Source organism: Callithrix jacchus, chromosome 14 (genome assembly GCF_049354715.1).
Source record: "Callithrix jacchus isolate 240 chromosome 14, calJac240_pri, whole genome shotgun sequence".
NCBI classification, from domain to species: Eukaryota; Metazoa; Chordata; class Mammalia; order Primates; family Cebidae; genus Callithrix; species Callithrix jacchus.
Window position 1 is genome coordinate 4,829,669 of NC_133515.1, and position 12,566 is coordinate 4,842,234.

At 44.7% G+C, this 12,566-nt stretch overlaps 1 protein-coding gene across 4 annotated transcripts in view; it reads right to left on the reverse strand.

Moving 5' to 3' along the window:
- Positions 1-8,628, reverse strand: part of LOC128929677 (uncharacterized) — a 71,680-nt gene extending 63,052 nt beyond the window's left edge. For all 4 annotated transcript variants that reach the window (XM_054245272.2, XM_078348388.1, XM_078348386.1 and 1 more), the window contains exon 1: positions 8,356-8,628. In XM_054245272.2, coding sequence (XP_054101247.2) covers positions 8,356-8,456 — 101 coding nt within the window. In that variant the 5' untranslated portion in view covers positions 8,457-8,628. The remainder of the gene's footprint in view (positions 1-8,355) is intronic.
- Between the last annotated feature and the right edge of the window lie 3,938 nt (positions 8,629-12,566).

The window sequence follows — 12,566 nt, forward strand, 5'->3', positions numbered from 1 at the left end:
ATTTACAGATTTCAGAATATTTCAACAATGAAATTAGACATCCATACATATTCAATATTTTTTAAAAGTTGCAGCTAAACAATCCCTACCTATGATGCTACAAACCTAGAAAACCTAATAAGGCTGGGCACAGTGGCTCCTGCCTGTAATCCCATTTGGGAGGCCAACGTGGATGGACTGCTTGGTCTCAGGAGTTTGAGACCAGCCTGGGCAACATGGCAAAACCCATCTCTACAAAAACTTCAAAAAAATTAGCCAGACATGGTAGTGCACTCCTGTAGTCCCAGCTACAGTTGTGAGTTGCTGAGGCAGGAGGATTGCTTGAGTCTGGGAGGCAGAAGTTGCAGTGAGCTGAGATTGCACCACCTCACTCCAGCCTGAGTGATAGAGTGAGATTCTTGCCTAATATATTGCCAAAATATAATATATTGCCAAAAAAAGAAAAAAAAAGAAAGCCTAATAAAAAGGCCAGGTGTGGTGTCTCATGCATGTAATCCCAGCACTTTGGGAGGTTGAGGCAGGCAGATCACTTGAGGTCAGCCTAAGTGGGAGGATCATTTGAGTCAGGAGTTTGAGAAAACCTGGGGGAATCTGGTGAATCCTTGTCTCTACAAAAAATACAAAAACTAGCTGGTCATGGTGGCATGCTCTTGTAGTCCCAGCTATTCAGGAGGCAGAGGTAGGAGGATCACTTGAGCCTGGAGAGGCCAAGGCTGCAGTGAGCCAAGATCATGCCACTGTACTCCAGCCAGCCTAGGTGACAGAGTGAGACTCTATCTTTTTTTTGGGGGGGGGACGGAGTTTCGCTCTTGTTACCCAGGCTGGAGTGCAATGGCATGATCTCGGCTCACCGCAACCTCCACCTCCTGGGTTCAGGCAATTCTCCTGCCTCAGTCTCCTGAGTAGCTGGGATTACAGGCACGCACCACCGTGCCCAGCTAATTTTTTGTATTTTTAGTAGAGACGGGGTTTCACCATTTTGACCAGGATGGTCTCAATCTCTTGACATCATGATCCACCTGCCTCGGCCTCCCAAAGTGCTGGGATTACAGGCGTGAGCCACCATGCCCAGCCTATCTTTTTTTTTAAAGAAAGATTTTGAACACTAGGTATTGGATGTTATATAATTATTGTTAAATTATTTTTCATATGATGATGGGAAGAAACATTTTTTTCCACTCTGTCATCCAGGCTGGCTGGAGTGCAATGGCATGATCTTGGCTCACTGCAGCGTTGACCTCCCCAGGCTGAAGCAATCCTCCCACCTCAGCCTCCCGAGTAGCTGCAACTATAGGTGCATACCACCTAACTCAGCTAATTTTTGTATTTTTTGTAGATATGGGTTCTTGCCATGTTGTCCAGGCTCATCTTGAACTCCTGGGTTCAAACACCTTAGCCTCCCAAAATGCTGGGATTGCAAGCAGGTTAGAGCCACTTTGCCTGGCCAGAAAACATAATTTTCAATAGTGTTTCATTTTTTAATTTTCAATTAAAGAAAATAAAAAAATGGTGTATAGTGAAACACAATCTTCACCAGGAAATATAGACTTAAAAATCAGTGAAGATGATCTTATAACTCATCTAGGTAATTCAATTTTTAAATTTCTCATCTACCTATTTCAGTTTGAATATGAGGAAATGAACTCTAAAGTGATTAGAGGGCTGGTTTAGAATCACAAGCCTAGGACTGAAGCCAAGCCACTTGATGACTGGTCATCTTTCCTCTGAATTATTAGTAAGTATAGTTTTTTTTTCTCCTATGAATGCAAAGCTGGTGTCTTTGTCAAATTGATCGCTTTATGAAGTCAACTAGAATGACTAATCAGTTGGTCACTTAAGTCCTGATGGTCAAGGCCATAACATACTCTCTACCATTCCTAGGAGTGGCTCAGAGAACTAAGAACAATAATGATGGAATCCTATTTCAGTTACACTCAGATAACTCTGGCAGGGAGGAGTTGTTTGTATTAAATAAATCAATGTTTGTAAAGGACTTAGACCAGAGACTAGATCATAATAAGAACTTGTGTTGATTTATTTATTTTCTTTTAATTTTTTATTGCATTTCAGGTTTTGGGATACATGAGCAGAACATGAAAGAGTTGCGTAGGTACACACATGGCAGTGTGTTTTGCTTCCTTTCTCCCCTTCACCCACATCTGGCATTTCTCCCCAGGCTATCCCTCGCCACCTCCCCTCCCACTAGCCCTCCCCTTTTCCCCCCAATAGACCCCAGTGTTTAGTACTCCCCTCCCTGTGTCCATGTGTTCTCATTTTTCATCACCCGCCTATGAGTGAGAATATGCGGTGTTTCATTTTCTGTTCTTGTGTCAGTTTGCTGAGGATGATGTTCTCCAGATTCATCCATGTCCCTACAAATGACACGAACTCATCATTTCTGATTGCTGCATAATATTCCATGGTGTATATGTGCCACATTTTTCCAATCCAGTCTATTATCAATGGGCATTTGGGTTGATTCCAGGTCTTTGCTATTGTAAACAGTGCTGCAATGAACATTCGTGTACATGTGTCCTTATAGTAGAACGATTTATAGTCTTTTGGATATATACCCGGTAATGGGATTGCTGGGTCAAATGGAATTTCTATTTCTAAGGCCTTGAGGAATCGCCACACTGTCTTCCACAATGGTTGAACTAATTTACACTCCCACCAACAGTGTAAAAGTGTTCCTTTTTCTCCACATCCTCTCCAGCATCTGTTGTCTCCAGATTTTTTAATGATCGCCATTCTAACTGGCGTGAGATGGTATCTCAATGTGGTTTTGATTTGCATCTCTCTGATGACCAGTGACGATGAGCATTTTTTCATATGACTGTTGGCCTCATATATGTCTTCTTTCATAAAGTATCTGTTCATATCCTTTGCCCACTTTTGAATGGGCTTGTTTGTTTTTTTTCCTGTAAATCTGTTTGAGTTCTTTGTAAATTCTGGATATCAGCCCTTTGTCAGATGAGTAAACTGCAAAAATTTTTTCCCATTCTGTTGGTTGCCGATCCACTCTAGTGACTGTTTCTTTTGCCGTGCAGAAGCTGTGGAGTTTCATTAGGTCCCATTTGTCTATTTTGGCTTTTGTTGCCAATGCTTTTGGTGTTTTGTTCATGAAGTCCTTGCCTACTCCTATGTCCTGAATAGTTTTGCCTTGATTTCCTTCTAGGGTTTTTATCGTGCCAGGTCTTGTGTTTAAGTCTTTAATCCATCTGGCATTAATTTTAGTGTAAGGTGTCAGGAAGGGGTCCAGTTTCTGCTTTCTGCACATGGCTAGCCAGTTTTCCCAACACCATTTGTTAAACAGGGAATCCCTTCCCCATTGCTTGTTTTTGTCAGGTTTATCAAAGATTGTATAGTTGTAGATATGTTGTGTTGCCTCCGGTGCCTCTGTTTTGTTCCATTGGTCTATGTCTCTGTTTTGGTACCAGTACCATGCTGTTTTGATTACTGTAGCCTTGTAGTATGTTTTTTCTATTTAAAAAATTTTTTTGCCAGGTGCAATGACTTAAGCCTGTAATCCCAGCACTTTGGGAGACCAAGGTGGGAGGATCACCTGAAGTCAGGAGTTTGAGACCACCCAACATGGTGAAACCTTGTCTCTACTAAAAATACAAAATATCTGGGCGTGGTGGTGCCCATCTGTAGTCCCAGCTACTCAGGAGGCTGAGGCAGGAGAATTGCTTGAACCTGGGAGCCAGAGGTTGCAGTGAGCTGAGATTCCATCACTACACTTCAACCTGGGTGACAAGAGCAAAACCCTGTCTCCAAAAAAAAAGTTAAAAAAAGAATTTTTTTTAAGACAGGGTCTTACTCTTGCTACCCAGGCTGAGTGCAGTGGTGCCATCATGGCTCACTGCAGCCTCACCCTCCCAGTCTCAAGCAGCTCTCTCACCTCTGCCTAAGGAGTAGCTGGGATCACAGGCACATACCACCAAGTCTGGCTAATTTTTTAATATTTATTTATTTATTTATTTATTTAGTAGAAGTGGGGTCTTGCTATGTCACCTATGCTTGTCTCAAACCCTTAGGCTCAAGTGATCCACCCAACTTGGCCTCCCACATTGCTGGAATTACAAGAGTGAGCCACTGCACTAAGTCTTTTACTTTTTAACCTTGTTTTAAGAAAAGCTAAGACAGAAACACACACTTAGGCCTACACAGTGTCAAGATAATCAATATCACTGTCTTCCACCTTGAAACATCTTGTTCCACTGAAAGGTCTTCAAGAGCAATAACATACATGGAGCTGTCATCTCCTATAACAATACCTTCTTCTGGGTGCCTCCTGAAGGACATGCTTGAGGCTGTTTTGCAGTTTACTTTTTATAAGCAAAAGCAGTACACTCTAAAATCATGATAAAATGCATAGTATAGTAAATACATAAACCAGTAATGGTAGTGGTTTATTAGCATCATCAAATATTATATACAGTACGTAATTGTATTGCTATTCTTTATACAATTGACAGATTGGTTTATACCAGCATCAACACAAACACGTGAGTAATTAGTTGCACTACGGCTTTATGATGCCTATGATATCACTAAAGTGATAGGAATGTTTCAGCTCCATTATAATCACATGAGACTGCCATCATATATGTGGTCCACTATTGACTGAACCATCACGCCATGCATAACTGTACTTTCATTATTTCTAGGTGATTGTAGCAGGAGGTTTTCAAATTATCTCATTAAAAATATTACATTAGAAGAAACTTTGAAACACTTAAACTAAACAAAATTTAAATTTCCTCCCCACCGACTCCTGATAAAGAAACTACTTAAACAATCTGAACTCAAATTCTGACACCAACTTTTTTTAGCAGTATAATCTTTGGCAAGGTACTTGGCCTCCCTGAACTTCCTCCAAGCATTATATGGTGGTATTATGAGATTTAGTTGTGTCAGTGGTACATTTTAAACACCCTAGAATACTTTATGAAATTCTTCTAATTAAACCCCTGCCTAGGTCTTCAGCCTCCTCTCACCATTTCCCAGAAATAAACCAGCATAGGCCAGGCGTGGTGGCTCATGCTTGTAATCCCAGCACTTTGGGAGGCCAAGGCGGGTATATCACCTGAGGTCAGGAGTTCAAGACTAGCCTGACCATCATAGTAAAACCCCATCTCTACTAAAAATACAAAAATTAGCTGGGAATGACACATGCTTGTAATCCCACTACTTGGGAGTCTGAGGCAGGAAAATCACTTGAACATGGGAGGCAGAGGTTGCAGTGACCCAAGATTGTGTCATTGCACTCTAGCCTGGGCAATAGAGTGAGAATCCATCTCAAAATAAATATGTAAATAAACCAGCATAATAAACTACTTGTAAGTTTCTTAATTATTCTTATTCTCTGTAGCTTCCAATCCTTTATATATAATGTTTTTTTTAAATACTCTCTTCCCCTTGTTTATTTTCCACCTAACTGTTCTTACTAATCCTCTATGATTAGCTTAGATATCAATTTCTCTAGGAAATTGTCCCCACTGGTCTCCAAGCCTGCATTAGGTTCCTGGGAGTCCTGTGTGCCTTCTGTAACACCTTGTGTTTTCCTATCATAGCTCTCAGCAGCCTGTTTACCTGTCTGAACGTTACTTGAGAGGAAGAATTTTTGGCTGTTTTAGTCACTGTTGTCTCCCCAGCTCCTAACAAAGAACCTGGCACACAGCTCAATACATGGTAGCTATTATTCTTATCAGCACCTTCCTCTATCATAATTCTCAAATGTCTGGTTGTTGTATAAATAACTCTTAAGGATGCCAAGAAGCTTAGAGTTAAATTACAAGACTGACAAGGGCATGCATTGTTTCAGAGCCATATTTGGGGCCTTTGTTTTTCACTTATTGAATCATTTGCCCTTTTTATACCAGGAACTAACCCAGGAGTGTGATGAAAAGAAATCCCAGTATGATAGCTGTGCAACAGGCCTCAGAAGCAATCGGTCTAAATTAGAACAGGTAAGAAAAGAATTTTTATTTTAACAATTTAGCAAAAACTACCTATGTGTACATCTCTAGTCCCAGCTACCTGGGAGGCTGAAGCAGGAGGATTGCTTGAGCCCAGGAGTTTGAGGCTACAGTGAGCTATGATCACACCACTGCATTCTAGCCTGGGCAACAGAGCAAGACTCTGTCTCTTAAAAAAAATGTTTTAAACACTACCCATGTATGCACATTTACATAAATGTCAAAGGATTCCCAATCTTTGTCATCATCTCCCAAGTCTGTCTGCCAAGCTCCAGAGATCTTTAAACTTAATTTGTACACACTGAATTTTCCATCTGTACCACTACCATCAAAGTGCAAGTCTCATTATCTGCTGTCTTGCCTACCACAGTAACATTTTACCTGTTCTCTTGCTTCTACTCTTGCTCTCCTAAAGTTTATTCTTCATAGGGCAGCTAGGAAACCTGTTTAAAAGTTTTGCCACCCTTCATTGGCTTCCTATCGCACTTTAAATAAAATCTGACCTCCAAAACTATGGTCTGCAAGGCCCCACTTGCCTTATGAACTTACCAGCTTCAGCCACTCCAACCCTTTTCCTGAACTTCAAAGAGGCCAAGCTTGTTTCACTTGTTGGATTTTGCATGTGCTCTTCACTCTGCATTATACACTCTGCTCCTAACTTCGCCTTACTCTCTCCTTTTCATTACTAGGTCTCAGCATCAGTGTCATCACCTCTCAGAGATCTGTGATGACCTGATGTTACCCACTCTCCTTCCCAATCTGGCCCACCCAGTCCTTCTATCACATTCTACTGCTGAATTTCCTTCATAGGACTTATCCCCATCTCAAATAACCTTCATTGTGTTTTGTTGTTTATGTTGGTTTCTTCTACTTTAGTGAAAGCAGGGAACATGTCTGTTCACTTCTGTCTTCTTAGCACTTAGGACAGTGCTGGACACACAGTATGTACTAAATAAATATATGATTGGGCCAGGCATGATGGCTCATGCCTCTAATCCCAGCACTTTGAGAGGCCAAGGCAGGAGGCTCACTTGAGGCCAGGAGTCCAAGATCAGCCTGGCTGATGTGGTAAAACCCCATCTCGAATAAAAATACAAAAATTAGCCAGGCATGGTGGCACTTGCCTGTAGTTCCAGCTCCTCAGGAGGTTGAGGCATGAGTATCCCTTGACCCTGTGAAGAGGAAGATGCAGTGAGCCAAAACTGAACCACTGCACTCCAGCCTGAGTGACAAAGTGAGACTCTGTCTCGAAAAATACAATTGAAGCCCAGGTCCAGAATTCGGAGTCACAGCTGAACTCTATCAGATATACAAAGAGGAGCTGGTACCACTCCTTCTGAAACTATTCCAAATAATCCAAAAAGAGGGAATCCTTCCCAAATCATTTTATGAGGCCAACATCATCCTGATACCAAAACCCAGCAGAGACTCAACAAGAAAAGAAAACTTCACACCAATATTCATGATGAGCATAGATGTAAAAATCTTCAGTAAAATACTGGCAAACTGATTGCAACAGAACATCAAAAAGCTTATCCACTATGATCAAAAAGCTTCACCCCAGGGATGCAAGGCTGGTTCAACATATGCAAGTCTATATACGTAATTCACCACATAAACAGAACCAAAGACAAAAACCACATGATTATCTCAATAGATGCAGAGAAGGCCTTTGACAAAATTTAACAGCGCTTTATGCTAAAAACCCTCAATAAACTAGGTATTGGTGGAACCTATCTCAAAATAATAAAAGCTATTTACAACAAACCCACAGCCAATATCATACTGAATGGGCAAAATCTGGAAGCATTGCCTTTGAAATCTGGCACCAGACAAGGATGCCCTCTCCCACAACTCCTATTCAACATAGTATTGGAAGTTCTAGCCAGAGCAATCAGGCAAGAAAAAGAAATAAAGGGTATTCAATTAGGAAAGAAGGAAGTCAAATTGTCTCTATTTGCAGACAACATAATTGTATATTTATAAGACACCATTGTCTCAGCCCAAAATCTCCTGAAACTGATAAGGAACTTCAGCAAAGTCTCAAGATACAAAATCAATGTGCAAAAATCACAAGCATTCCTATCTACCAACAGCCGACTTAAAGAGAGCCAAAGCAAGAACGAACTGCCATTCACAGTTGCTACAAAGAGAATAAAATACCTAGGAACACAACTAACAAGGAACACAAAGGACCTCTTCAAGGAGAACTGCAAACCACTGCTCAACAAAATAAGAGAGAACACAAACATGGAGAAACATTCCTTGCTCATGATTAGGAAGAATCAATATCACGAGAATGGCCATACAGCCCAAAGGAATTTGCAGATTCAATGCTCTCCCCATCAAGCTACCAATGACCTGGCGGTACCTGGAAATCCCTGCAGGGACAGCTTTCAAGGACACGCACCCCCCACAGCGTCTGAGCAGGCCTGAAGCATCGTGGGGATCCTTGGGGATCGGCCTGGACATCCGTGAAGCTCCGCTGCGGCTTTTCTCAGCCTGGTCCCGCCCTGGCCGACTCCTGAAATCGCGGGACACTGGCGACGATCTCGGGGAGGGGAGGCTGTTGCCCAAGGCCCAGGCACTGCCACGGAGGGTCCGTGGTTTTCACAGCCGCTGATAAGGCGGTTCCGCAGGCCACGGGGGCTGTGACTGTGACGCGAGCCCCGGGTGGGAGCTCACGTGTCTGACGCGCCGCTTGCGCATGCGCATTGGTGTGCCCGGCTGGCCCCGGCAACGTGGGCGCTCCGTGCAGGGGGGCCGTAGGGGCACCGGAAAATGCTGGCGGCGGCGTCCGAGGCGGCCCCAGGGAAGGAGGCTGCCTGCCACAAGCTGAGCAGAGCCCGACCTTCCCGACCTCCCTGAGCCGACTTTCCTGTTCGGGTCGGCTGGATGCGGAGGGCGCTTGAGACCGTGAGGTGCGCACCCGGGTCTGCTCTGCCCACTGGATTCCGGATCGGACGGCGTCGGCTGGGATCGGGTCCCGCGGGGCTGGAGATTCAGTCTGGTGAAGGGTGGCGGGGTCGGTGGAACCCAGAAAGATGCCTGGGACCCTCCGGGAGGGTGAAAGGAGAACGTTGCCGGGCTCCATGGGCTCCCTGCCCCGCTTCCACCTGGGCCACCCACCAAGGGGCCCTGCCTCGGTCTCCAAGCCCAGGGACCCCTGCTTCTCTGCACTGCTGTCCGGAGAAGGTGTGAAGAAAGACAAAGCAGCAAGCCCAGCCAGGGGTAGAGGCGGCCACACAGGGAACCAGCCTCTTCTGGGGCGGGGCTGGCGGAGAGAGCGGCTCAGAAGATTTCTGGGGCATAGCTGAACCCCGAGACTCATGTCCAGGCAGGCCGCTGAGGACCCCCACGGAAGCCAAGCACAACATGCTAATGGATTTAGTCACTTTATTGTTTTTACGGAAAACATCAGCTTGCTACAAAGTTTTTCCCTCAAATTGCTTTGACCGCCTGTACACGGAGACCACTTGTCAACCTGTCCTGTGAAGAGAAAAACAATTCCTGGTGTTAAAAATGCAGATTCTCACTCTTATATGCTGTGGCCTCTGTCTGGAAACTGCTTACCCCCCAATACCTTACTTCTCACACTGGTGACCACTTTCCATTAACATTTTGGCCCAGGCTGGGCATGGTGGCACTTGCTTATACTCCCAGCAATTTCGCAGGCTGAGGTAGGAGGATCGCATGAGCCCAGAAGTATTTGCTTTTGTTTTGCTTTTTGTTTTGTTTGAGACAGAATCTTGCTCTGTCACCAAGGTAGGCGTGCAGTGGGTGATTTCAGCCAACTAATACCTCCAACGTCCAGGTTCAAGCGATTCTGCTGCCTCAGCCTTCTGAATAGCTTGAATACAGGTGCCTGCCACCATGCCCAGGTTTTTTTTTTTTTCCTTTCAGATAGAATTTTACTGTCATTGCCCAGGTTCGAGTTCAGTGGCAGGATCTTGGCTCACTGCAACCTCTGCCTCCCAGGTTCAAGCCATCCAGCTGCCTCAGCCTTTCAAATTGCTGGTATTACAGGCGTGGGCCACCATGCCCAGCTAGTTTTGTATATTTAGTAGAAACTGTATTTCTGCATCTTGGTCAGTCTGGTCTCGAACTCCCAACTTCAGGTGATCCACTTGTCTCGGCCTCCCAAATTCCTGGGATTACAGCTGTGAGGAAACCATCCCAACCAATATCTTTTTATTAAGACGTAAATTGGAGACTGAGGAAGGTTGATCCACTAGAGTTCTGTAGTTCCAGGCCTGCCTGGCCATTATGGTAGAATCCTGACTCTACTACAAGTACAAAATTAGCCAGGCATGGTGGCGGGTGCTTGTAATATCAGCTACTCAGGAGGCTGAGCCACAAGAGTCACTTGAGTCTGGGAGGCAGAGGTGGCAGGGAGCTGACATTATGCCGCTGCACTCCCACCTGGATTGCAGAGTGAGACCCCGTCTCAGAAATAAAAAAAAAAAAAAATCCAAAACTCAAACTGGACTGTTTATTTCCTGCTTCCTGATTTCCAGTAACACTTACGTTAAAAGAGAAACTGCTTAACATCCTTCATGTCCCAAAGGCCTGCAGGCCCTGCTCAACCCATCCTCCTTACCTTATCCCTCTCTGCCACTCCTTACTCTCCTCAAGCCACAGGGACCTCCTCAATGTTTCTGCAACCCGCCAGAAACAGCCCTGCCCCAGGGACTTTGCATGGGCTGTGCCGTCTGTCTGGAAAGTGCTTACACCCCAATACCTTCTTTCTCACACTGGTTACCCCTTTTGGTTAAGATCTTGTCTTGTGCTGGGCATGGGGGTACATGCTGATAACCCCCAGCAATTTTGCAGGCTGAGGTAGGAGGATCACATGAGCTCAGAAGTGTTTGGTTTTGTTTCGTCTTTTGTTTTGCTTGAGACAGAATCTTTCTGTCACCCAGGCAGGAGTGAAGTGGGTCATTTCAGCTAACTGAAACCCTCTCCTTTCAGGTTCGAGAGATTCTGCTGCCTCAGTCTTCTGAGTAGCTGGGACTACAGGTGCCCCCCCATTATGCCCAGATTTTTTTTATTTTTATTTTTTGTTTTCACAGAGAGTTTTACTCTTGTTGCGCAGGTTGATGTTCAGTGGCACGATCTTGGCTCACTGCAACCTCCGCCTTCCACGTTCAAGCTATTCTTCTTCCTCAGCCTCCCAAATGGCTGGGATTACAGGCATGGACCACCATATTCAGCTAGTTTTGTATATTTAGTAGAAATAGAGTTTCTTTATCTTGGTCAGTCTGGTCTCAAACTTTCAACCCCAGGTGATCCACTTGCCTCGGCCTTCCTAAATGCTGGGATTACAGGCATGAGCCACCAACCCTGACCAATATCTTTTTATTAGGACATCAATTGTTGGCTGACGCAGGTTGAGACACTAGAGGTCTGGAGTTTCAGAACAGCTTGACCATTATGGTTAAACCCTGTCTCTACTACAATTACACAAATTAGCGAGGAATGGTGGCTGGTGCCTCTAATATCAGCTACTCATGTGGCTGAGCCCCAAGAGTCACTTGAGTCTTAGAGGCAGAGGTTGCAGTGTGCCAAGATTATGCCACTGCACTCCCACTTGGGTGACAGAGTGAGAGTCCATCAAGAAAATAACAAAACCCAAAACTCAAATTGGGCTGGTTCTTCCCTGCTTCCTGATTTCTTATGACACTTACATTTAAAGATAAACTGCATAACTTTCCCCACCTCCCCAAGGCCTTCAGGCCCTGCGCAACCGGGCCTCTTTTTGTCTTTTCTCTCTTCCCCTCCTCACTCTGCTATAGCCATTGGGACTCCTCACTGTTCCTCCAAGAGGACAGACATACTTCTTCCTCAGAGCCTTTGCTTGGGCTGTATTCTGTTCCTCAAAATTGCTTACCCCCGAATACTTTCCTTCTTACATTGTTTCCCTTTTCCATTAAGATTTTGGCTTAGGTTGGGCATGGTGGCATGTGCTTACATACCCAGCAATTTTGTAGGCTGAGGTAGGAGGATCACATGTGTCCAGAAGGGTTTGCTTTCATGTTGTGTTTTGTTTTGTTTGAGACAGAATCTTGCTCTGTCACACAGGCAGGTGTGCAGTGTGTGATTTCAGCCCACTGAAACCTCCACCTTCCAGGTTCAAGTGATTCTCCTGCCTCAGCCTCCCAAATGGCTGGGATTACAGGCACGCACCACCATGCCCAGCTAATTTTGTATATTTAGTAGAAATGGGATCTCTCCATCTTGGGCAGGCTGGTCTCAAACTTCAAACCTCAGGTGATCCAACTGCCTTGGCCTCCCAAATTGCTGGGATTACAGGCATGAGCCAGCAACCTAGACCAATATCTTTGTATTAAAACATAAATTGGAGGCTGAGGCAGGTTGATCCACATAAGGTCAGAAGGTCCAGACCAGCCTGGTCATTATGGTAAAACCCTGTCTCTACCACAATTACAAAAATTAGCCAGGAATGGTTGCTGGTGCCTTTAACACCAGCTACTCAAAGGCTGAGCCACAAGAATCACTTGAATCTGGGAGGTAGAGGTTGAATTCAGCCAAGATTAGGCCACAGCACTCCCATCTGGGTGA